Source organism: Aricia agestis, chromosome 18 (assembly GCF_905147365.1).
Source record: "Aricia agestis chromosome 18, ilAriAges1.1, whole genome shotgun sequence".
Lineage (NCBI taxonomy): Eukaryota > Metazoa > Arthropoda > Insecta > Lepidoptera > Lycaenidae > Aricia > Aricia agestis.
This window is the reverse complement of record NC_056423.1, coordinates 6,879,832-6,907,658: the sequence shown is the minus strand read 5'-3', so window position 1 is coordinate 6,907,658 and position 27,827 is coordinate 6,879,832. Positions and strand designations below refer to the sequence as shown.

Below are 27,827 nucleotides of genomic sequence, written 5' to 3'. Positions count from 1 at the left end.
TTAATAAAAATAAAAGGGGGGGCAGGGGGGTATTCCGTAGATGTCCCGCTCTGACAAAAAAATAAATGGTCACGTGAGTTATATCCCATAAATTTTTGACATCAAACTTCGCTATCGAATCCAGCTGATGCCTTAATTCGTAATCGCTAGTGTTTGTCCATTGCAGGCTAACGTGGAGAGGCCATATAACGTTATTTCCTAGCTTAGTAAAATGTTTAGTACAATCATAAAAAGTCTGGAATGGCTGGAAGTTTATTCATCACCTTTTCAGGATCAGAACTAGATATACTTTCACATTTTATGTCTCCATCTGATTAGACATAAAAGACTACTAAACCTAGTTCAAACGTTTAAAATGCATTGAACCACTACGGTTACATTTGTAACATACGATGGAACTGTCATAAAAACTACAATCCCTTTTAACGAAACATTGTCAGCTTTCAACTGTTTATGTCACCGTAAAATTGTAATTTATATTAAATACCGTAATATTGTAATATTCCTAAATCCTAAGTGACAGAAATGATGAACAGTTTTTGATGATTTAAATTTTGTTAAAAATTTATTACACCTGTTTTAGATTTCTATTGTCTATAGATTAGTGTACAAAAAAATATCACATTTTTATAGATTTCTACTATCACCTTCACAATCAGGTCATTTCAAAGGTAAAATGTATGTTATATTTAATGTCCAACATTATTTAAACTGCACTCTTAATCAAATCACCAAATCTTATTCTAAAACTACTTCTTATAACTATTTTAAACACAAAATAAATATATTATCTATGCTTGATGTTTCTTTAAACTCGATCGCTTAGGAATATTACAATCTAACGGTATTTACAATTTAACAGTGACTGTATAATATATAGTCAAAACTCACATTCCAAAAGGAAAAACAGATTTTACCCGACTAAGTAACAAATAAAAACCCAATCCCAAGCTAGCGCATATGTAAATCCAAAGTACACTTGTTATACGACCTTAATCTTTTACTTTCCAGAAGTTTCCAGAAACAAAATACCAGGACAGCATGAGCTGGAGGAGATCACGTACGCGACGTAATGGCGTCACGTGTACTCGCAGCGATCAGCATTACAAATACTTGGATTGAATCTTTTGTTAAATCAAGCATTTTACTATATTTAAAGGACAGTTGCATATAACATATTAGCTATTTGACCGAGCTTCGCTCGGTATTCGATGAAACACGAATAAAATGACATTTTCTAAAAATGATTCCTAGCTAGATCGATTTATCGCCCCTGAAACTATAAACTATAAACCTACTAAATTTCATGAAAATCGTTGGAGCCGATTCCGAGATTCCAATTATATAATATATACAAGAATTGCTCGTTTAAAGATATAAGATTTGCAACTAGATGATGACCGCAACCCCGTGCGCCAAAATTAATTTGTTTTTCGTCCATTTTTCGGGATAAAAAGTATCATTTGTCCTTTCGCGGGACTCAAATTATCTCCATTCCAAATACCAGCAAAATCGGTTCAGCGGTTTGAGCGTGAAGATGTAACAGATAGATTGACAGAGGACTGACGGGATTTTAAGACTTCCATATTATACTTCCGTAACTTTTGCCTGAAGCTTCGCACACAATGGCGGCGTCATGTGGCGGCCTGGGTGGCGGGGCGCAAAGGGGCACATTTTTTCAAAATTTCATGAGAAAAAATGCAAGACAAAAAATGTACACGAAGCTGAGTTCAGTACAGTGCGGCAAGAATGACATAATCTACAATAATAAAAATACGAGTATCACATACGACTCATACGAGCTGTATGTGAGGAATGCTCCGCTAGCAAAACTCTTGTACGTGCTTGAAATGCTTACTACAAAGTTTATTACGGAAGGAAATAAAGTTAATTGTTGCTATTTTGTGACATGAACATAATGTAATGTAGCTAATGTTGGTAAACGCGGTCTCTTGAAAATGACCCATGGACATGGACAAGTGATTAAGTGCAGCATTCCTTTAGGGCGTTCGCTGCGTTAAGCGTGCGCCCGGGTGGCCGCACCCGCGAGGAGTGCTTGTTTCATGTTATCCCATAGAGCAGCGCTGCGTGAGGCGGTTCAGCGATGGCTGAACACATACGCAGGCGACGTTCAACAATCTAGACGTGACAAATGGGCTGATTGGCTGACGCCTTTGTACCAGTCGGCGTCGTCGTCTGTTGGCTAGGTAATATATTTTAAAAAATCCATAGGTCCATCCAATCTAATCGCCGTTACCTTAAGGGGCCGGGTGCCATCGAAATTCTCATACATACGTAATACCAAAATCATTTTTTCATACGAAAATATTTAACATATTTGAGTTATTTTTCAGCTTAAAATAGTAATTATCTAGGTTCCTAGACAATTTTTTTTACAAAATATTTAAACCCTAAAAAAATTCTAAAAAATATTTTTTAAAAATAATTACTTTATATATTATACTCGTATAAATAAACTCTAAAAAATACTTTAAAATATTTTTTAAAGTTTAAATATTTTGTAGTAAATTAACTATTGATTTATATATATTTTTAGTGTTTTACTATATTTTTTAGTGTTTAAATATTTTGTAGTAAATTTTTGTGTAGGAACCTAGGTAATTACTATTTTAAGCTGAAAAATCACTCAAACATCCGTACTAATATTATTAATGCGAAAGTGTGTCTGTCTGTCTGTCTATCCGTCTGTCTGTCTGTTACCTCTTCACGCCCAAACCGCTGAACCGATTTTGCTGAAAGTTGGCATGGAGATACTTTGAGTCCCGGGAAAGGACATAGGATACTTTTTATCCCGGAAAAATGTACGGTTCCTGCGTGATAAAAGAATTGTTAAATATTTTCGTACGAGAAAATTATTTTGGTATTACGTATGCATGAGAATTTCGATGGCACCCGGCCTCTTAATGCCCTTATTAATTTGCAGCTCGCGACCTCGACCGACAAAAATTCAAATAAAATTAATTTCATTAAAACTTTTGTCGGTGGTGGTCGCGGGCCGCGAGGATCGGAAAGCCGCCTCACTCAAAATCTCGATTTTTCATGTTCGACGACGTGGTTTCATTCTATGAATTCGCTAGTCATTCAATCAGATAGCAGATTAACCAGATGACTGCGACATATGCATGACATGTCGCCTTGACTTTTGAGTATACTGGGTATAAAAAAACTGAGAAAAAAACTAAGTGATAAAACTTGAAGATGTGTACGGGCCTCCTATGTAGAGTTTGCTGTGAAAGTAACATTTCGGATAACTGCGACAAATGCATGACATGACTCTTACATACAGGGTATAAAAAAACTGAGTGATAAAACTTAGGTGTGTATCTCCTATGTAGAGTTTGCTGTGAAGGTAACTTTTCGGAACCTTCGTGTAGTACACTGTAGAGTACTATGTAACTTGAAAACTGAACAGTTTAGCTTTGTATCAGTTATTATTAAACACAACTAACGCCTCCGTGGTCTAGTGGTATAGAGCGCGGCTCTTGACTCGGAGGTCGTGGGTTCGATTCCCGCGTTGGAAACATGTTATTTCCAAGTTTGGTTAGGACAATGCAGGCTGATCACCTGATTGACTGACAAGTAAGATAAAAAGTCGGTCCTGCGCCTGATCTCTCGCCAGTCGTGTCGGTCGTCCGTCCCACTGGGTTATAAGGAATAGAGAGTGCTCTTGTGTACTGCGCACATACTTGGGCACTATAAAATTACTCCTGCGTAGCTGGCCTGGTTTCAATGAAACCGGCCACCGTCACCGAAACCGGTGTGGGAGCTATTATTATTATTAAACACATTACAACTTACAGTAGCTGAATTATACAGTACACTCTACAGTTACCCTGTACCACTGCAGTATAAGGTGATGGATGCCCGCTGTTTTTGTTCCCCGCTCAACACACTGTAAAATCATCCGCCAGACTTTACCCAGAAAATTAACAAAGCACGCGACTCCATATTAGGTACGCGGATATGTGTTAAAATGGAATGTCTTTGCTCTATACTTAAGAGCTCACCTGACTCTAAAAATCAAACATCGTCCTTCTCTCTTCACACTCACGCCCGTCTTTCATATGCCAGGTGAAAAAGGACGGCTCGGAATCATCGCCGATTTAGTTTTACTTGAATAAAAGACGAACTATAATGATTATGAAAAAAGTGTTTTGAGCAAATTTAGGTTTTATCAATACCTTTTTAGATATTAAAAAATATTAAAGAAAAGACAGCAAACTTCGAAGATCCAAGCAAAAATGTGTCTAAAACAAGGTTTTTTATAAAAAAGAAACTATCGAGCATTTTTTGAGTAATCGTGTTTTCGTCTTGAGCATTTAATCTTTATGAACTGAAGTTACTTGTGTCAAAAAATCAGTTTTCTAGACCTTACAGATTTTGAGATCTAGGTTAATGTATGTAGTCAAGTTAGGGTCATATGGGCTCTTCATACTTATATTAATACAGAACGGGTGTATGTCCGTCTTATTAGCTCCGTGTCCGTCTTTAAAATTAAACTGAACTGATTTTGATGAGTATAGAGATACTTTGAGTCCGGGAAAATAAGAGAAAATAATTTTAGTTTCTGCATCTTGCGCTTTAAACTAAGCAGCAACGTAGTTCGAACATTTAGTATTGAAATATTAATTATGTGACGAAATCTACTTCTTTTTTTTTAATTATATTTTTTTCTGGTACCAGTATTTTGAAACAAAAATCCAAGGTACCAATAACAGGTTCGTCAACGATTTAATATTTATCAGTTTGCCCTACGAACAATCCCAGCCGACATCATCAAGATAATCATAAATATAAAATTCTCGTGTCACAATGTTAGGCCCGAAACGGCTTTACTGATTTTAACCAAATTTTATATATGCATATTCAGTGGGTCTGAGAGTCGGCTACTGGCTACTTTTTATATTGATAAGTGCATTTGTTGAATAAATAACAGAGACTGACCGCGACCATTGTTTGTGTGACGGGATAGCGATGGACGTTGTCATGGTAACATACTTATTTAGTCACTTCAATAAAATAATATGGGTGAAATACTTGATTTATATTATGGCAAAGCAACGTTTGCTGGGACATTTAGTTTATTTATGAATCTACGACTATCAATGTATTTTCCTTATAAGATTATACCACATCTAGTGCACAAAACTCTGCGGTCCTTAATTTTACACGACGTCCATTTTCAGGGCTAAACGGGACATTATTTTGTGGGTGACTTGCAAAATTAATTGCCCCTATTATCCGAAGCTTTGGCAACATTTACGTACTTAATATACGCCAGAGCTGGTTTATCTAGACTGTTCGCTTCACGTTACAAGTCATGTTCTTGTAGCATCCTCTTGCGTAGATAAAAAGTTAAAGTATACATTACGAGATTATGCCCGTAACTCCGTTGTGCCAAAATTGGTTTGAGTATCGGGAAGGAAACGTACATTTTTCCAGGATAGGATGTATTCAATGTCATAAAAATCGGCCAAGTACGAGTCGGACTCGCGCACGAAGGGTTCCGTACCGATACAGAGCAAAAATAGGCTAAAAATTGTGTTTCTTGTATGAGAGCCCCCATTAATTTTTTATTTTATTTCAATATTATTATTTAATATTAAAGTACACATATAACAAAAGTATGTGTGAAAAATTGAAGTGCCTACCTCTTGCCGTAATTGCTATAGAGTAAAAAAGGCCGAAAAAAACATGTTTTTTGCATACAACAGCCCCCTTAAATATTAATTTTATTTTGTTTTCAGTATTTGTTGTTATAGCGGCAAAAGTTATACACAATCTGTGAAAATTTCAGAAATCTAGCTCGAGCGGTTCTTGAGATACAGCCTGGAGACAGACAGACGGACAGACAACGAAGTCTTAGTAATAGGGTTCCGTTTTTACCCTTTGGGTACGGAACCCTAAAAAGTAATTTCAGCAAAATCGGTTCATCGGTTTGGTCATGAAGAGGTAACAGATAGACAGACAGATATACAGACAACACACTTTTGCACTTATTAATATTAGTACTTATAGGTAGAACTAAAATAAAACCTGCCATACAAAACGTCAGGAATCAGAATGGTGAATACAAAATATTGAACCGATCCTATCACTAGAAGTTGCCATCTGTCACGAAATAGGTAGGTCTAACCCCAACTTTCTAGCATTGAATAGGCTAATTCATAGATAAGTTATAGAGCATAATAGACAAAAATTTTAGTTTTTGATATAGGAGCCCCCCTTTCATTTTAATTTTATTATTAGTCATAGCATTACACATATAACTGAGGATTTCAAGTGCCTATTTGTTGCCATTATCGACAAAAAGCGAAAAAGGTAAAAAAATTACGTTTGGGGAACCATACAGGGAGCCCCACTTGAATACAAATTTTATTTTATTTTATGTATTTGTTGTTATAGCGGCAACGGATATACACAATCTGTGAAATTTCCAGAAGTCTAGCTATAGCGGTTCTTGAGAAACAGCCTGGAGACAGACAGACAACGAAGTCTCAGTAATAGGGTCCCGTTTTTACCCTTTGGGTGCGGAACCCTAAAAAGAAACTAGATCAAAATTGGATGCTACGATGCCACGGATATTCAAATTTTCAAATTCAAATCGTTTATTTGCTATAAATATATATATATATATATATATATATATATATATATATATATATATATATATATATATATATATATATATATATATATAAAACTCAAAGGTGACTGACTGATTGACACAGTGATCTATCAACGCATAGCCCAAACCACTGGACGGATCTGGCTGAAATTTGGCATGCAGGTAGATGTTATGACGTAGGCATCCGCTAAGAAAGGATTTTGATCAATTCTACCTCCAAGGGGTTAAAATAGGGGATGAAAGTTTGTATATAATAATACTATGGTACGAGCGGAGCCGCGGGCAAAAGTTCGTCTGGATATATTTTTGAACGGTCTCATTCCACAATGGACAACATACAATCTTAAAATTATTATTCCCTCAAAAGTTAAGACGCAACTCGCAAACTGTTAATTATTATCAAAAACTTGGAAATTCATTTACAAACTAAAAAGTAACTGTCAACTGACCTATTGTACGGAACTGCGAATGAAATGTACAAAAACTTCGTTAATACTTAAACAAGTTAACAAGTTAGGGAGTTGTATTTAATTTAAGATACCCGGGATGACAGTTAGCATAACTCGTTACCGCGATAACTTCGAGTTTTGTTCTGACTTTTAAACTTAACTGTCTAGGTTGAATTGAAGGTTTGAACAGAGTAGACAGAACGGTTTGAACCATAAAGTTAATATTATACCTAGCGGAATAGAGAAACAAAGGCCTGAGCAAGAGAGATGTCACTATCAGTAACACAGAACACTGCGTGGTAAAAAGAGACGTGTGATACATGACAGCAGCTCTCTTTTTTTGACATCCAGTCGGCACGTGCTGCACGTTGACAATATTTTAATCTCATAGAAATCATTTTCAATCATGCTTGTGTAAGTGTATACGTACACGTGTATTTTTACACACAGATGAAACCAATTTCGGCTTGCAGCTCGAAATTGTTGCTCTATTCCGCTAGTTATATTAACTTTATGGTTTGAACATGGTTAATTCCCTCAAATCTTATATCTTTAAACGAACAATTCTTGTATATATATATCGATGGCCCCAACGAATAAACGTGCAAGAGCTCTTACCCAAAAGATTTTTTTTTTTATTTTTCGTTTGCATGGCCTATGATACACCTATGTAAATTTTTTGGATTTTTTTTTACTTAAAATAACGATTTTATAGCAATGTACCCTTTATTGTACGGAAAAAATAATAACATATATCACATTAATAATAAAACATGCGCTTATTGCAGATTATTTTGTTTATTTGAATTCACCAGAATAAACGTGTTAAAACAATCTGGCGCACGTGTCTATCCTTACCTTTGGGTTATAACTCTTGCACGATTATTCGTGTAAAAATGCAAGCGACTTCTATGAGTAATGCCTCATTGCAGATGACGAAACTTTGATTTTAATAATCACAGCTATTCTATTATCTTTTACTAATTTCTCTTGTCTTCTCTGTTTTCTCAAAGGTTATTCGAATAGCTATTGTAAAGTTTATCAGAAGAGCTGCTGGTGAGTTGCCGGTCTTTTTAAGAGGGAATACGCTCTCTTCTTGAAGGTTGCAGGTCGTATAGGTCCGGAAATACTGCTGACTGCTGAAGACTGCCATTTATCAAAGTTATGAGGATGGTATATTTTTCACGTGGAATGATGGCGAAAAGTTGCAGGAGGTATGATTCCAAACAAACACAATTTTCAACACACAACAACAATTCCTCAGAGAACTCCCCGTGATACAACCGACTGAGGATGCAGAGTGAAGCTATTTACATCTCGGCGTAATTCCAAGGGGTTCAGTCTGTTTGAAACATTATGGCAGTCAACAATTCGAGCGGCCCTTCGTTGGATACGAAACAAAGGGATTAGTTGGTATTTTGGGGCAGGGGCGCCCAGAGATTAGAACAGTATTTCATATGAGGCCAAACCTGCATCTTGTAGAGTTGCAGTCATTGGTCCAGACTGAAACACTGTCTCGCCTGATAAGAACACCAAGATTTTTCGAGGCTAACTTGGCATCACCCTCTAGATGACATTGGAACTGGACTTCGCTCGATATGTTTACTCCTTAAAATAGAGAAATATGGTGGTAGCCGGTAGATAGGGCATCACCTGTACTATCATCTGCATAACAATAAATGCCGTTGGTCTGTAGCATGTCATTGATCTGCCAAAAAACTTGTGACCTGTTTGCATAAATTCTCGGCAAGCCCATATTATTATGATGGAAGCTTTGATAGCAGTGCTTTAAGCCAAACCCGATCAAAGGACTTCACAATATCGAAACTAACAGCCAATGCCTCTCCTCTCCATACAATCACCTGAGCCCAAAGATGAGTTTGGTACGCCAATAGATAACCAGCCAAGCGACCCTTTCGGAACCCGTACTGTTTGTCGTGTTTATCGCTTAGTAATGTCTGGCCGCCCAAGTATTGAAAGAGCTGATAATGGATTCCATTATCTTTGAGAAGAAGGAGGTTTTAGCAATTGGTTTGTAGTTGAAAGGATTTGAACAGTCACCTTTTTTGGGGATCGGGTACACTAAGGCTGTCATCTAAGAAGCCAGGACAATGCCAGAAGGGTAGGAGAACCGAAAACGACGCGTTAAGACCGGAGCCAACTCTAAAGCACACTTTTTCAACACAATAGGAGGGTTTCCGTCAGGCCCACTCGACTTTTGGATATCAAGGGCACGCGGGGCTATTCACTTTGGGCGATGATGTAACCTAATATCCGACATGATACCCCTGCACTGTGGTATGGTCGGCGGTTTTTATCCCAAGGTCATCAAGGGTCGAGTTTGACGCAAAGAGCTTACACAGAAGATCGTCTTTGTATTCGCGTCGTCGTGGGCTAACGATCCATTTCCTACTTGTAGGGATGGTAGGATGGCTTTCAGAAATATCCTTCAATAGCTTAGGCTAGGGACCAGAATTCACGGGTTCCCAAAGAAAGGCACTCGAGTCTCTCACCAATACTATTGACGTGCTGTTTACTTTGCCCGAGTGATCTCTCTCTTTAAGGATCTATAGGCAAGGTTGTACTCCATTTTATATGTATGTATCCTCGCATAGGCGTGAGGGAGGTCAATATTTATCAACAACAACAATAGGTCAACAATATTTTTTCACTGAACCGTCAACAAGAAAATGTTAGCTAACTAGATGTTCCACGCGGTCTCGACCACATAAATGATAAATTTTACCAAAACCGTACATTTTCTCGCAAAAAATAGCCTATGTTCCTTTACTTCATAGTCTACTCTACATCTGTGCCAAATAACTTAAAAATTCATCCAGTAGTTCGCGAGATAATGTTAATAAATGAAAATTTAAGTAATTTTCCCGAATTTTTCCATATTTTCCTATGTTTCTTCGCTTCTATTAGTCTTAGAGTGATAATTTATAGTTTGTAGCCTTCTTCGATAAATGAGCCATCTAACAACGTAAGAATTTTTCAAATCGGTTCAGTAGTTCCTGAGATTAGCGCTTTCAAACAAACAAACACTTCCACTTCATAATATTAGTATAGATATATATTTTATACCAAGCACTTATAAGGTCGTATTACATAAATAATAAGTCGATCTTCTTAACACTAATATACGGGCTTTTATCTTTACAAACATGTAAAAGCAACAAAATGTACAGGAATAAGCGTGTAAATGACTAGAGCATGGCTCAGGGGAAAAAAATATACGTGGAATAACCATGCAACATTTCACTGCACTTGTTAAAATTTCATTTATGACACGAATAAACGTGCATTGATACAATAGTGTTAACGAGTCACATATTAGTCACTAGAATAATAATTTAATATGGTTTTTCTTAAATATGTGGTAAACGGTTAATATTTAATTTTTAATAAATATATGAGCTGAAAGATATTTTTTTACCTTTAATTTGATTCTACATTATATTTGTCTATTTATTATGTAGTCAAAGTTATGTGGTTCCAAACGTTTTTTTGTCTTCCTGAAAAGTTGTCTTTTTTCGATTGCACGTTTATTCGTTGGGGCCATCGATATATATAATTGGAATCTCGGAATCGGCTCCAACGATTTTCATGAAATTTAGTATATAGGGGGTTTCGGGGGCGATAAATCGATCTAGCTAGGAATCATTTTCGGAAAATGTCTTTTTATTCGTGTTTTATCGATAATCGATAAACTGAAAAATATGAGTCTTCCTGACATCTATTGGCGAATAATAATACTATTTTGTTAGCAACTAATTGTTTTAACGACCAGCAGATGGCGTTATTAAGTAACATGAAGTCAATGAGTATTTGCTATACCGAGCAAAGCTCGGTCATCCAAGTACTAGGATATTAAGGGCCTGTTTCACCACTTCCTGATAAAGTGCCGTATAGGCTATTCACAACTTTTTTGACTGATTCTCCATACTTGATCTGTCAAGTTAATTCTTTACTATCAGGAAGTGGTGAAACAGGCACTAAGTATATTAATGCATTGTATTTACGCTAGAGGCAGCACCAGCACATACAGTAAACAAAAAATCTTTATTCGACGCTTGACAACTGTGGCGTGTGCAATGTTGGTCGGATTTTGGTCGGATTATTTACTATATGCGCTAGTAGCGCCATCTGCTGCGACCTTTGCGTAATAATCCTTACTGTCAGATCTAACTTTAGTAAATTATCGTTTGTCAATGTTAATAAATAAAAAAAAAACTCTAAACCAGAGGTTCCCAAACTCCTTTGTTTCGTGGCCCACAGGTGGCGCATACTGCGGATCCCCTTAGCCCAATTCCGCCTAAGCCGGGAATAGCGAACCAATGGCACGCGAGTCGCGACAGAATATTTTATACACCCTACTGATCACAAAATTATTATTCTACAAAATCTATAATGACTATTATAATTTATAACTAACTTAGGCTAGGATTATATTTTTAAATATACGCGTCAAGATAACAGGGTTCGCCATCCCTGGCCTATACTTTCTAATAAGGGAAATCAAGCCTACATAATATTAACAGCTAACCTAATCAATTTACATGGAATATGCATAAATCACTGCTAACCTAATTAATTTACATGGACCCCTGCCCACAATTGTGGACCCCCATTTTTTATCAGGGCCATCGTAAACCACCATCTAGTCTCACGTGGACCCCTGGGGGTCCAACTGGACCACTTTGGGAATCACTGCTCTAAACTTTAACAAAAAATAAGAACAATTTACAAAAAATAGAAATCTGTATGACAGCAACCATAAAATATATATTAAAATCGTTGGCGTTTACTTAAAAATGTTTAAAGAAAAGTTTTAGCTTTAAAAACTATAGTGTCTGATCAGTCTAATGTCTACAAAGTTTCGTGATGATCGGTAAATTCGTTTTCATTCACATTCACATAATTTACAAGTAAATATTTAAACAAGTCAAGATACGAGCCATCTAGCAGAGAACCGATGTGTTGGCACTACTTCTAGCTAGCATACACTCGTAAAAAACCAAACTACCTTGATAAATACATGTAACTAAACATGGCCTTAACATTGGACATTGTTACTACAAACATACCATAGATGGCGTTCTTTCCAGCAAGAAATTGGTTCAATTACTTAATGTTGCATAGATCGGAACACATTTATAATAATCTATCAATATATAATAATACCTATATTATATAAATTTAAATTTTGTTAGTCTGCCAAAATTCGAGGACGACTGAACCGATTTGCCTAATCTAAGTCTTGAAAGATTCGGGGAAGTCCAGAAAAGGTTTCATATTAGGAAGGAAGGTCATGTAGTGATTGATAAAATATATTCAGATAGTTTTAAAATAATTTAGTTACGGCTGTTCCCAATATTTGATCTATCTCTGGTTTTGCCTTACTAGAGATAGGAATAGCCCACATTAGACATTAGAGACATATATTTTATGTCAATTCAATGTTAGCTGCGATCGGTTGTATGTCAAACCAGAGATAGATTGAATATTGGGAACGGCCGTTATTAGACGTCTGTCACCTCAGTTCAACCGTGGCGCGTGGCCGTGACCAGGACCGCTGGAAAGTAACCGAAATTAATAAGACAAATTCCGACTTCCTTTGAAGAGATGCTAATAACGAAATGAAAATTCGTTTATCGGGCGATAACCGTACATTTTTCCATGATAAGAAGTATCCTATCACCTACTTATGTCCTTTTCCGGGACTCAAAGTATCTCTATACCAAATGTCAGCAAACCCGTTCAGCTTGGAGTGCAGAGGTAACAGACTGATAGAGAGACAGACAGATCATAGACCGAAGCGGATAGACCGTCAGATACACTTTCGCATTTATAATATTAGTACTTAAGGATGTCGTTGAATAAATTCACTTTTAGTGATTGCCACACAGAGCTTACATTTTAAATTAGGTATAGGGACCGTGCAGAGCGATGACACTGCCACTAGTGACGAGTAGCCGAAACTTTAAAATAATGTAGCTTTCGAATGGTGAAAGAATTTTTAAAATCGGTCCAGTAGTTTTTGAGCCTATTCATTACAATTAAACAAACAAACATACAAACAAACAAACAAAGTTTACCTCTTTATAATATTAGTATAGATGAGTATTTTGTGTACATTTCAAGTGCCTACCTGTTGTAATCATTGATATCGAGCAAAAAATTATTGAAAAATCACTTTGTCAATCTCAATCCTTAAATAATTAATTTATTTTGTTTTTAGTATTTGTTGTTATATCGGCAACAGAATTACATAATCTGTGAAAATTTCAACTCTCTAGCTATTACCGTCCTTGAGTTACTGTCTGGAGACTGACGGACAGACGGGCAGACGGGCAGACGGACAGACGTACAGACGGACAGACGGACAGACGGACAGACGGACAGACGGACAGACGGACAGACGGACAGACGGACAGACGGACAGACGGACAGACGGACAGACGGACAGACGGACAGACGGACAGACGGACAGACGGACAGACGGACAGACGGACAGACGGACAGACGGACAGACGGACAGACGGACAGACGGACAGACGGACAGACGGACAGACGGACAGACGGACAGACGGACAGACGGACAGACAGACGGACAGACGGACGGACAGACAGACGGACAGACGGACAGACGGACAGGCGGACAGACGGACAGACGGACAGACGGACAGACGGACAGACGGACAGATGGACAGACGGACAGACGGACAGACATTGAAGTTTCAGTAATAGGGTCCCGTCTTTACCCTTCGGGTACGAAACCCTAATAAGATATCGAATCTTGCTACGTTGCAACAAAGAACATCCATAGTATGAAAGTATGGAGGTATGGATATGGATCCATACCTCCATACTTTCATACTATATACTTATACTATAAATGTGAAAGTGTGTCTGTCCATCTCTCTGTCTGTCTGTCTGTCTGTTACCTCTTCACGCTCAAACCGCTGAACCGATTTTGCTGACATTTAGCATGAAGATACTTTGAATCCCGGGAAAGGACAAAGGATAGTTTTTATCCCGGAAAAATGTACGGTTCCCGCGCTAGAAACGAATTTTGGCGCGACGGAGTTGCGGGCGACATCTAGCATCTCTTCAACGAAAATCACTGGATCATCATTAGTGTTTTTTTTAATATGTAAATTGATAACATTATCGTACGCATTTTGTCAAGCTAATGTTTTCATACACAATTTTTTGTAGTAACTAAACAAATATTGTCACGATGACTAGAAGAATTATGTTTACACAGCATATTATTGCGTTAACGACCTTATGGCGATGGTAATAGAGTTTCTTATCCTTAATCCCTGAGATGGTAATAATAAAAATCTTCAATCAGCTGGCCAGTGGAATATGGAAAACCCACAGACATAGATCAAGATAGATACCGAATGTGTATGTACCTCGCGTGCCATATCGCGTTCCCAAACGACGAGCAATGCTCGAAAGTATGTTCTTTAGTCTGATATCAGAATCGGACGTCAATCGGAATTTTAAAAATGCCTGAGTGCCTAAAAGTGACAAGATAATAGACACGATTCTTATCATAGTAAGTAGGAAAAAAGTGACACGCTCGTTTTCATACAAATGGAGCGACATGCGTTATCTATCTTGATCTATGTCTGTGGGAGGAAAACCTAACCATTATATTATTATGTTTTATTGTTAGTATACCCATAGCTGTTTGCTGTGTTAGACGCAAGGTATGATGTCATAATATTTTGTACTTAAATCGTAATATCTTATAAATAAAATTCTCGTGTCACAAATCACAATGTTAGTTAGGTAGGTACTGTACTCCTCCGAAACGGCTTTACTGATTTTTACCAAATTTTATATGCATATTCAGTAGGTCTGAGAATCGGCTACTGGGTACTTTTTATATTGTTAAGTGCATTTGTTGAATAATAATAGTAAATTATTACAACTCGAGACTGACGGCGACCATTGTTTGTACGACGGGATAGCGGTGGACGTTGCCATGGTCACCATGGCAACGTCCACCGCTATTCCGTATATTTATTTAGTCACTTCAATAAAATAATATGAGTGAAATCTGATGGGCAAAATACTTTATAATATGCCAAAACAGCGTTTGCCGGGACAGCTAGTTATTATCTATATTACAAATAAATACCGCGAAACATGCCAACTTTGCCAGCTTTTTTCAAATAATTTTAATTCTTGTAAAAAAAATGTATAGAAGTGTAAGTTTTTTTTTTGCCCTCTGCCACTACAAGGCTACATGTGCAGGTGTAGGAATGTCGAAAACATTATTTCTGTTCATATAATTCAATTTATGATTGATTTTCATGAACTTTGCGCAGGTGGCATCAAAATCCAGTAAAATAATTTTGGAAAAGATGGTGTTTACTATAGACATTTAAACGATATCGTGAATAATATCCTACTAAATTGACTGGGCAATGTTACCCTTACATTTTTTTCCTGTTCCATACAATTTGGTCTGTAAAAGTACTAGGGCTGCCACATATCTATAAAATTACTTAATTATCTTTTTATTTATTTATTCATATAAGAAACACGGAAAACTTACAGCTAAATAATATTGGTGACAATTTTATGTGTAAATCAGAAAGCCAATTACAAGTTTACACCTCTAAGTAACAGAAACAATTAAATACATGATATTGTGAACGATCTTAATTAGATATAGGGATGTTTTTAAGTAAGATATATTATAACAAAAACAAGTAAAGCAAAAAGTTTAAACTTTAAAGGATAGTTTGACCAAAAACCAAAAAGAAGAACATGCTAACTACATCGTACAATTTACCATAGTATTGTGGTTTGAACAGATACAAATTTAGAAAATCAAGTTGTCAAAAAATTTACAGCTCAAGCTTTTTTAGTAATGAATACATCAAGATCGTAATCTCGGCATAGCTTGTTGAAGTTGTGACTCGCTCTCACATAGGTACGACATACGAGTTTTATCTGCAGTTAGTGGAGGCTATTGGTACAGATGTTGCCTGAAATAAACCATATAACGACAGTATTATAAATAAGTTAGCATTTAACAATACAAGAAGTAATGTTTCTATTTAAATAAATAACTGGTATGTTTTTGTTGCTTTATTAGTTATTACTGAGCAAGGCATACAGTAATAAAAAATAACATCGATTTTTAGTAAATTACTAAAAGTATTTAAAAATGTCCAATTTGACAACCCTAAGGATTTTTTGATACCGGGTTGTCAATCGATGATCGGAATACTGCTGGGTTAGTTTGCCCACCATCATAAGTTTTATTTTATAATTCCCTGATGAATTACATTATCACTATAATACTCTATACAGGTGTAACAAAAATAAGTGATAATACTTTAGGATGTGTACGTGTTCCTTGTAGAGAGTTCACTGTGAAAGTAGCAGCCCTGAACGACCAACTTTTTTTTTCACTTTTGTATGGGGAAAATCGTGACGCTCGGGCCCTTGCCCATACAAAAGTGAATATGTCAATTCAATGTTAATTGTGATCTGTCAGCTGGGTTTGACATAACGCAACCAAACTACTTAGGTCCCCGATTTGCATAGGAATCAACTTTTCTGATAGTACTTAATGCAGCCGGCAGCCGATGATGAAGTCATAGATCCGAAAACTTTAAAAATTTATTAAAAAAAAACTAGCCAATGAATTAAAAAAATATTTAATTGATATTCTAAAATACCCTATTTCAACGAAAAAAAACATATTTTTACATGAAAATGTTTTTGGTGGGTACTATATACATTATAATTAGTTATTTGTGAGGATCCGTACCAGCGAGAACATGATAAGTATCTTCAAATTTTCTCGATACAAAAAAAAACAGTTTTTCACTCAATGGTTTTTCAAAAATTGTCAGAAATTGTGTCAAGCTTACGTCGTAATAGTTAAGTAATCATTACAACCCTCTGAATGACTCCGGAACGGTTACTTAAAATTGTTATTCTTATTATTTAATTTGAATGTTTTTCATAATGTTTATTTTTTAATTTGCACTTCTGACCTTAAGTTGGATTGCGTCTTATTTTGTAAAGTGTAAACAATGTTAGTTATTTAAGATAACGAGATTTTCACAAAAAGACGTATTCTAACCGCCGTACTCAGAGACATTTAATTATACGTGGGAGAGCCATGCTTCGGCATGAATGGGCCGGCTCGACCGGAGAAATACCACGTTCTCACATAAAACCGACGTGAAACAGCGCTTGCGCTGTGTTTCGCCGAGTGAGTGAGTTTACCGGAGGCCCAATCCCCTACCCTATTTCCTTCCCTACCCGCCCCTATTCCCTTCCCTTCCCATCCCTACCCTCCCCTATTACCCTATTCCCTCTTAAAAGGCCGGCAACGCACCTGCAGCTCTTCTGATGCTGCGAGTGTCTATGGGCGACGGAAGTTGCTTTCCATCAGGTGACCCGTTTGCTCGTTTGCCCCCTTATTTCATTAAAAAAAAAATTACGATTAACCTTCAATTTAATGAAGAGTTTGACAGATAATGAAATGTTATTATTATTATTATTATCAGCCTACAGTGTCCCACTGCTGGGCAAAGGCCTCCCCTCTCTCTTTCCAAAGTTCACGATCCTGTGAAGTTGTTGGCCACTCTTTATCAAACGCATCTAGTTCGTCGCGCCACCTTTTCTTGGGTCGGCCTCTGTTACGCCGACCATTCGGTAGCCACTCCGAAACTAGACGCGCCCACCTGTCCGGGTGCATACGGGAAACGTGCCCTGCCCAGCTCCACTTAAGGCTAGCTGCCTTTCTGCCTACGTCAACGAGCTTCGTTTGGGAACGCAGGGTGGTATTCCGGACGCGGTCAATCCTTTTTATACCTAGAATGCTGCGTTCCATAGCTCGTTGGCAAACTCCGAGTCGGGACTTCTGTGAAGCTGTCAAAGACCAGGACTGGGCACCGTAGGTCAGAATAGGCAAGATACACATGTCCACGAGTTTACGTTTTAGGCATATTGGTAGGTCCCCTTTCATCAGATGTTTCATTGACCAAAAGCTTCTCCATGCCTTCTCAACACGTTGGTCTATTTCTTTGTCTTGCCTGTTATAAAAAGATATTAGTTGGCCTAGATAAACGTACTCGTCGACATAGTGTATCTCCTCCCCATCCACTTTGACTCTACGTTTCGTGCTATTTGACATGAGCTTGGTCTTTGTTCGATTCATTTGAAGTCCCGCCTCGAGGCTCGCCATGCTGAGGTCGTCTAGCATTGACTGTAGGGTTTGAGCTGAAGTGGCAAACAGAACTATGTCATCGGCGAAGCGAAGGTTTGTTAACCTTTTCTTGCCGATAACAACACCTTTGTCTCCCCAGCCAATCGAGACTTTCTGAAAAACCTCCTCTAAGGCGCTCGTAAAAAGGCGTGGAGAAATTGGGTCACCCTGTTTAACACCCCTCTCGATAGAAAATCTTGGGCCTGCAGATTGTAATTTAATGGCGGCTGTACTTCTTCGGTAAATTGTTTTAAGCAAGTTTACGTAAATAGGTTCAATACCCTGTTTGTTGAGAGCTGAAAAGATGCTTTTATGATATATGCTGTCAAAAGCTTTATTAAAGTCGATAAAGGCTAAATATAATGGGAGGTTAAATTCTTGACACTTTTCTATAATTTGATTTAAAGTATGGATGTGATCCGTAGTTGAGAAACCAGGCCGAAAGCCGGCTTGTTCAGGAGGCTGGTGATAATCTAACTGACAGTCTATGCGATTCTGTATTATTTTTATGAAAATTTTATATATATGTGATACTAAACTAATAGGTCTATAATTTGATATGTCGGACTTATCTCCTTTTTTATGTAGAAGTATTATGTTGGAACTACAAAACTGGTCGGGAAGAGTGCCTTTTTTTAAGATTCTATTAAAAAGGTTGCATAAATGTGGAAGAATAATTGGTTCACAAATTTTCAGGGTTTCTGAGGTAATACCATCTTCTCCTGGGCTTCTATTATACTTTAAGCTGAGAATGACTTTGTGTATTTCTTGTTCTGATATTAATGGAACTGTATCAGGGCAGGTGTAATTAATATTTTCAAATATTTTTGTGCTGTCGCTGTATAGATTTTTATAAAATTTAGTACTAATTTCCATTACTTTTTCTCTACTTCTTTGTTTTTTTCCTTGTTCGTCTTTTAAATAGCTTATCCAAAATTTTCTGTGGTTTACTCCATTTTTTGCAACTCTTAATGAAGTATTTTGCTCTAAAGCGTTTTTAACTATTAAAGTATTTAGTTTTCTTAGGTCTTGTCTGATTTTTCGCTTAACTATTTTATCAACATTATTATATTCTATTGTACCTTTCTGCAAATTGGATCTTTCATTGATTAATTTTAAAGTCTCTTCAGTTAACTTCTTGTGTTTGGTGTGGGAATATTTTATTTTATTATTAGCTATTGCGATACTGTCTTTAATGTTTTTATATATTACTTCTGTGTCCTTTTCTTCTATATTTAGGCCATTAAATGAATTTTGAAGATGAAGGTTAAATTTTTCTTTATTAGCGATAAGGTTATCTTTTGTGTGTCTTTTATGACTGCGAAATAAAATGGAGCGTTGGAATTTGAAGTTAAATCTGAGTTTAGCTCTTATGGGTCTATGGTCGGAACTGAATTTGAATGTGTTTATTGTGCTTACGTCAGAAACAATATGTCTTTGAGAGGATAATATGAAATCTATTTCGTTTTTTGTATTGTTATTTGGCGACACCCATGTCCAGCGTCTCTGTGGTTTTTTGGGAAAGTGACTATTCATGATTTTCATGTTTTGGCCAAATGCAAATTGGATAAGCCGACTTCCCCTTTCGTTTCGGGTACCAATACCATAAGGACCTATCGTATCGGCATTATCCAACTGCTGCTTTTGACCAATTTTTGCATTAAAATCACCGATAACCAGTTTCCAAGTACCTGGATTTTCAGTGCAAGCCATATTCAGAACATCATAAAATTCTTCAATTTCTTCATCTGGATGCGTGCTTGTAGGTGCGTAAGCCTGTATAATTGTAATTTGTTTGTCTGACGTGATTTTTAATTTTAAAACTGCGATTCTCTCAGAGTAGCCGATAAACTCTGATATGTTATCTTTCCACTTTTTAGATACCATAAAACCCACACCGTATTGCCCCTGGGTTTCACCGTAGTAATAAAATATTGCATTGTCCCTTTCTTCGGTAGACTCGCCTTTTCTCCTGACTTCAGAGAGTCCTAAAATGTCCCAGTTGATGTGTAGTAAGGCATTTTCCATTTCTACGAGTCGAGCGTCTTCCTTTAGTGTTCTAGCATTAAACGTCAAAATGTTTAGAGTATCGGTGTCCTTTTTGGAGTAAGCCAAAGTCGTCGAACGGTCAGAGCATCTCGCCCGGAGATTCTTCGCACCCCTAACCCCAGCGCCAGGTCGACCCCCGTCCTGGTCTCCCCGGCATCTGGAGTTGCCGGGAACTTGGGGCCTGTGTCTGTGAACTTGTGCCATGATAAGAAGGGGGATGGACTATATGGTTAAACCATATAACCCGCCGCGCTTGTCCAATGCGTGTTGGCGGGGGGGTTTTCGCCAGAGCCTCGTTCGTTGATCAGCAGGGTATACCACGTGCAGGTGAGGTTGGCTTGGGCTCCTAAGGTGTAAGATGGGCCCCTTATACCCCATATAAATGTACCATATAAATGTAATTAATTCAAAATTTTGACATAAGCTCCATAGGCTTATGTCAAAATTTTGAATTAATTACATTTAAGTAATTAATGTTCCACTCTGAGTGCGGTAGTAAATCTCTCGTTTCTCTTTAGATGTAGGTATGATGATATTATACTATTACTAGCTGTCCCGGCAAACGTTGCTTTGCCATAATATAAATCAAGTATTTCGCCCATATTATTTTATTGAAGTGATTAAATAAGTATGTCACCATGGCAACGTCATCATCACAAACAATGGTCGCCGTCAGTCTCGAGTTGTAATAATTTACTATTATTTATTCAACAAATGCACTTATCAATATAATAAGTACCCAGTAGCCGATTCTCAGACCCACTGAATATGCATATAAAATTTGGTTAAAATCAGTAAAGCCGTTTCGGAGGAGTACGGGGCCTAACATTGTGACACGAGAATTTTATATTAATATTATATCATTTTATTCGTTCTATTTTTATTTTTTTCTTTCCAGATGATGAAAGTAATCGGTTTGTTTTTAACGCTGTTATGTCTCAGCGAAGCGTATCGTATTCTGGTGGTATTCCCTGTACCATCGAAGAGTCACAGCATACTAGGACACGGAGTAGTTAACCATTTGCTGGATGCCGGTCATGAGGTATATGTACCATCGAGTTTTTTTTTTTTATGAAATAAGGGGGCAAACGAGCAAACGGGTCATCTGATGGAAAGCAACTTCCGTCGCCCATGGACACTCGCAGCATCAGAAGAGCTGCAGGTGCGTTGCCGGCCTTTTAAGAGCGAATAGGGTAATAGGGGAGGGTAGGGATGGGAAGGGAAGGGAATTGGGGATGATAGGGAAGGGAATTGGGCTTAGGTCCGCCATCTGTCTAGGAATCAACTTCTCTGATAGTACTTTTTATCCTATAATAATATTATATTATGAGTTATGACTAAGCCGCATCATATCGACACTAATTAGTAATTACTAATATTATGCGAAATTATGTATGTCTGTTATTCTTCTTTGATGAAATTTGATATGAAGATACTTTGAGTCCCGGCAAAGGACAAAGGATACTTTTAATCCCGAAAAAATGCACGGCTCCTGCCTGATAAACGAATTCATTCATTTCATTAATCAACTAGTATTTTCATAAATAGTACCTAAATACTTACCTAATATCCACTTCTAAACGATTCCAGGTAGTGCACGTAACTTCGTACCCCCATGGGAAAACTGTCAAGAATTTGAAAGAAGTGGATTTGACATCCATTGCTGACTACTTCACCGCTTTAAAAGACAGTAGTAAGTAGAAAGTCAATATTTTGGTGGTAGCTATGTTATACAAGATGTTAGTGTAAACACCGTTATCCTTGAAACCATCAAAATATGAGCCCGCCAAAATGAACAACTTTTTCTATGAGAACAATGCTGGGAACTCAAAAAAATCCGTCTTCATACTCATAAAAATTTCCGATCTGGGCATCCGTATGGGTATGAAGAAGTTTTTTTTTGAGTTCCCAGCATGATTCTTCTCATAAAATAAGTTGTTCATTTTGACGGGCTCATTTGATGGTTTCAAGGATAACGGTGTTACACTAACACAATGTATATTGTAGTATATTTTGTAGTTGCTTATGGCGCATACTAGAGAATAGAGATATTATAGAATATCATACGAAAAAATATTGTAATGTTATGTTCTGACAAAATATTTTTCTGTCCTTTCTTACACAGGCCATGTACTATCAGAGAAGTTGATTCATAGGCAGACGGCGGACCTATGTAATTTGGTCGCGTTGTGTCAAACCCCGCCGACCGATCACAGCTAACATTGAATTGACATAAGCCGACCAAATGACATAGGTCCGTCAACTGCCTAGGGTTCAATTTCCTCGATGGTACTTAACCAGTTATTTAGCCTGTTAATGAAGTTCTATGTATAAGCTTATAATATAATTAAACAGATTGAAAAACGAAATTCTTCAGCATTGATCAAACTGAATGCTGATGATATGGTTAGGAAAACCGATCATGTCAGCTTTCAAACATAAAAACTATGCAAGAATGATCAGCGGGGCTGAAATGGTCGCTTTGAAGAATCATGATATGAATCATTATATGATTAATTTTTTCTAAAATCGCAAAATGCAACTCTGCTTGCAATTCATTACTGTATTTTTGTAATGATTTGACATTTGTCAGTTTGACAGTTTTGACAATTTATTTGCTGAATTGATTGAGAGGAATTGCTAAATGTGACCATTTTAGCCCCGCCGTCATCATCAACCAAGATCATCTTTGGGAGTTTAAAAATTGAATCCACAACCCAGAAGAGTAAGGGCCGACACAAAAACACGATACGATGTCGCGTCGTAGTTTTTACGATGCTCGTCGTGGATTCCCACGACACGACGTCGCATCGTGAAACGACGCCGCGTCGTGGTACCACACGACGTCGTATCCTGTTTTTGTGTCCCGGCCCTAACTCAAGCTTATGTTTTCGTTGCAGCTGACGAGTTCAAATTGAAGAACAGGGTTGGTGACCGCCGCGGTGGAACCTCCATCCTCATTTACTATCTTATGTACGAAATGAACAAGAAAATACTGACGGACCCAACTCTAGTGAAGTTCCTAGAAGATCCCAAAGAGAAGTTCGACGCTGTTATCACTGAGTGGTTCTTCTACGAGAATGTTGCTGGGTAAGAAACCGAAAATGTTAAAAGGAATCAAAAGTTAGTCAGTTTGAACAAAAACTAAATGTTGGTAGGTAAGAAATAAAAATAGGTTAAAAGGAATTAAAAGTCAGACAGTTTGAACAGAAACAAAATGGTGCTGGGTCAGAAACGAAAATTAAAAAAAGGTTAAAAGGGACTAATAGACATTTTTAATATCGAAATGAGAAGGGACGAGCCACAAGGCTCACGACGCGACCTTATAACTAAAAATATTGAAAACTTTAAACAAGCGGCACCTAATTATGTATAGCTACAATTAAAGACTTAGGTTTAGGTACCACCAAGCGTCAGTAAAAAAATATTTCTATTAGATAACCAGCAGAGTAATTTCGTAGGTGTCTTGCGACAGGTAAGCAACAAGTTGATACTTATTGCAAAATAACTGCTAGTTGTCAAAAACTTAGTAAACAAAACATTAACGTAGTACAGATACCAGATATTTCGCCATATCTGTGTGCCGAGTGTAAGTTTTTTGTTTGACATTCGATCGTGAACGCGTTTGGCGCTTACTAAGATTTTGTATGGGAGAAGGGGTCACTCCCGTGAGCATCGCTAGGTGGCGCTGTACAAATCACATACAAAATCTCAGTAAGTAAACGCCAAACGCGTTCACGATCGAATGTGAAACAAAAACTCAAACTCGGACCTCTGCTGTCAAATGCATGTTATTTAGCTATCGCAAAGTACATTTTAACTAATTGTTATTTCAGTATCGCTTCCTTATTTGACTGTCCACTAATATGGTTCGCGACGACGGAAGCCAGCTGGAATGTGGTGAGGCTCGTCGACGAGCTGCCCAACCCGTCGTACAACGTCGACATATTCTCCACGAGCAAACCTCCTCTCGACTTCTGGGAGAGAGTCCAGGAGCTATGCACCGTTGTTTGGAGATCCCTTCAATTGAGGTACAAATCCAGCTTTTGAGTCTTCAATTTCAGCCAACTATATCCATACTAATGCACGTGTGGCTGTCTGATTCTGTGTATGTTATCTCTTCACGGCCATTAAACTACCGCACGACTTTTGGGAAAGAGCCCAGGAGCTATGGACAGTTGTTTGGAGATCCCTTCAATTGAGGTACATATCCAGCTTTTGAGTCTTCAATTTCAGCCAACTATATCCATACGAATATTATTAATGCAAAAGTGTGTCTATCTGTATGTTTGTCTGTGCCTCGTCACGCCCAAAGCTTTGTTAGGTTAGGCTTTAGAGCGTGAGTCGGTACATACAGCGATTGCTGTTTATAATGGAGATACTTTGAGCCCCGGGAAAGGACATTCGATACTTGTACTACTACGCGGAACTACCCATTTTTTCAGCTCAAAAATGGGTAGTTCCTCGTGATAAACGAATTTTGTCGCAACGGAGTTGCGGGCGTCTTCTAGTTCATAGATAATAATAATAATTAGTAATCTTGTATAATTTTCTAGTGTTGTCTTCACTCCCCTCGAGAAGTCGGTATACAATTCAGTGTTCAATGAGATAGCAGCGAAGAGGGGAGTAACTATTCCGTCCTACGACCAAGTGGTATACAACGCGTCGTTCCTCTTTATAAACTCACACCCATCGTTCGGAGGCGCGTACAGATTGCCGCAGAACGCTAAATACGTTGGAGGCTTTCATGTTGAGACTAAAACTAAACCGTTGCCGAAGGTAAGATAATAACTACATAATTCTTAATAATCTGGTAAGATTTTAAAATTGACAGATTCGCAAGACGTCTGACGCAATTGAAATCTGTCAAATCCATACAAATTTAGAAATGCATCTACGCTTCACGTTGCGGTCTGAATTGACCCTAACGGGCCACGATCTATTGTTTATTTAAAAAAGTAATATTTAAATTGGTCGTCTTTGCTTACGTTTAGATCAAAAATCACGAATAAAAACATGTTCAAAGTTAAAATATTTCGTGGACCTGTTTATGCGTGGGATACACGATGCAGTTTTTTTTTTTTTTTTTTCAAAATATGCAAGTCATTATGATTGGGTTTTTTGGGATGGGGAAGGCCTTCGGATATGAAGCTTAGTTTTTTGTTAACTTGAATAAAGATTAAATATAAATACAAAACTATTCATCCAGACAAAATTATCTATGTTCTATTCTTCATAATTTTAGTAATCATCATCAATTACTTCAATTAAACTATTTGGATGAATATAAAACTGATGTTCAATTAGGTTAATAATACAGAATGTTACAAAACAGTGATTAGGGGGTATAATATGAATCCCCTATACAGAGTTCACTCTGAAAGTAGCAGCGTTGAAGGTTTTATTGAATCTTTTCTATGAGCTCATGACGCCACGTCGTCGGGGCGTTGCACAAATCGCAAAAATTTGCTTTCAGTGAATTAATAAGGAACACATAATATACACCCTAAAATATTTTACAATTTTTATTAGCGTATATTATGATGCCTTTGGATATTATTATTATAAAATTTTCAGGATCTCCAAACTTTAATGGACGGAGCGAAGGATGGCGTTATTTACTTCAGCATGGGCTCCAACCTGAATAGCGAGGATATGTCGGAGCACATGATCACTTCCATTCTGAAGATGTTCGGCAAACTGAAGCAGACGGTGCTGTGGAAATTCCAGACCCAGTCAGATCGAGTTCCGTCCAATGTACATTTGATCAAATGGGCACCTCAACAAAGCATACTCGGTAAGTTACAAAATAATGAACATTAATCCATACTTCTACTAATATTATAAATGCGATATGTTTCTGACTGTTAGCTCTTCACGCCCAAACCGCTGGATATATTTTGCTGAAATTTGGTATGGAGATACTTTGTGTTCGGAAAAGGATATAGGATACTTATACCCCGGAACAATATCGATAAACCGAGTTGTAAGCGTCATCTAATATTTTATACTTTTTTCAGCCCATCCAAACCTCAAGATGTTCATCACCCACGGCGGTCAGCTATCGACCATAGAGGCCATACACCACGGAGTACCAGTAGTTGGTATACCTGTCATCGCTGACCAGCATGTCAACATGGCGTCCGTCGTTGACAAGGGCTTCGGCATCGTCGTTGACCTCGGAGAAGACATGGCGGATGACATGGAGGTCGCCATCAAGAAAATACTTGGTGATAACAGGTAGGGACTGTCAGAGATTAGCAGGCAGATGTGGGACCTAGGTAATGTGGTCGGGTTGTAACCAAGATAAATCAAAACAAATATAGACAACGTAATGCGATCGGATCACATAGGATAGATGGATATGAATAAATTTCCCCTTGAGTAAGAAGCTACATCACCTAAGCCTACATACATAATATTAGCACCTCTTATCACTTCGGTATTTCATGTGTACAAAAGTTTCATCAAAATCTGTTTAGAAGTTTTTGAGATAGGTAATATTGATTCTTAATTACTTACGTACAATTGATTTGATCTTTTTAATCTTTTTTTTCAGTTACGCACTAAAAGCGAAAGAACTGTCCCAACTTTACCACGACCGTCGGAATCCTGGTGAAGAAATGGTGTACTGGATAGAACATGTTATAAGGACAAAAGGAGCTCTACATTTACGCTCCCCAGCCCTATCACTGCCCTTCTACAAGAGATTCTACCTTGATTTAGTAGTTCTTATATTTGTATTGATCGGATCAATAATCGCAATACAAAAATTGATAAACAAATTCAAATCAAAAAAGCAAATTAAGACAAAGAAAAATTAAACAATGACAAAGCATCCGATGTTTTAATCTAAAAATCAAACCGTGTATTTATGATTTCAAAATAACTACATTTCGTAAAGTAGCTAAGTGTAGTAACTATTACCGTCTTTGATTGGCTAACATTTTTTAGGGTTCCGTACCCAAAGGGTAAAAACGGGACCCTATTACTAAGACTTCGATGTCTGTCTGTCTGTCTGTCTGTCCGTGTGTCTGTGTCAATCAAAAATCTTTATTGATTTCTCTCACAACACAAAACAAGATGTACAATTATTTTGATGTACCAAGTTACAAATATTATAGCAGGAGACTGGTGCCCTTACTAGGTTGCCCTGTGTTAAGGGGTCACCAGGTAATAAATACATTCAGCTAAAATCGTGATTAACATCAGGTAAGTCACAGGTTGTGAGAGCATTTTATAAGAATGTATGTCTTCAAGCTGTAACTTAAGAACGTAATAGCTAGAGAGTTCAAATTTTCACAGATTATGTATTTCTGTTGCTGCTATAACAACAAATACTAAAAACAGAATAAATTAAATATTTAAGGAGGGCTTCCATACAACAAACGTAATTTTTTCAAACATTTTTTGCTCGGTATCA

The 27,827-nt window shown here is 37.4% G+C and overlaps 1 protein-coding gene across 1 annotated transcript; it reads left to right on the top strand.

The window, feature by feature from the left end:
• Positions 1-14,805: 14,805 nt before the first annotated feature.
• Positions 14,806-27,240, top strand: LOC121735902 (UDP-glucosyltransferase 2-like). The gene is made up of 9 exons (XM_042126900.1): positions 14,806-14,825; positions 21,303-21,446; positions 21,995-22,097; positions 23,305-23,494; positions 24,241-24,435; positions 24,961-25,183; positions 25,982-26,201; positions 26,425-26,644; positions 26,964-27,240. Exons 2-9 carry the CDS (start codon positions 21,303-21,305, stop codon positions 27,226-27,228), a joined length of 1,560 nt encoding a protein of 519 aa, XP_041982834.1. The 5' UTR covers positions 14,806-14,825; the 3' UTR covers positions 27,229-27,240.
• The last annotated feature ends 587 nt before the right edge of the window (positions 27,241-27,827 follow it).

What these genes read in the sequence shown, in the direction of transcription:
- LOC121735902 (XM_042126900.1), top strand. Translation starts at nt 21,303, where the DNA reads ATGATGAAAGTAATCGGTTTGTTTTTAACGCTGTTATGTCTCAGCGAA. An exon ending in AAACTAAACCGTTGCCGAAG is followed by an intron (nt 25,184 to 25,981) that starts GTAAGATAATAA and finishes TAAAATTTTCAG; the next exon opens with GATCTCCAAACTTTAATGGA. An exon ending in AAAATACTTGGTGATAACAG is followed by an intron (nt 26,645 to 26,963) that starts GTAGGGACTGTC and finishes CTTTTTTTTCAG; the next exon opens with TTACGCACTAAAAGCGAAAG.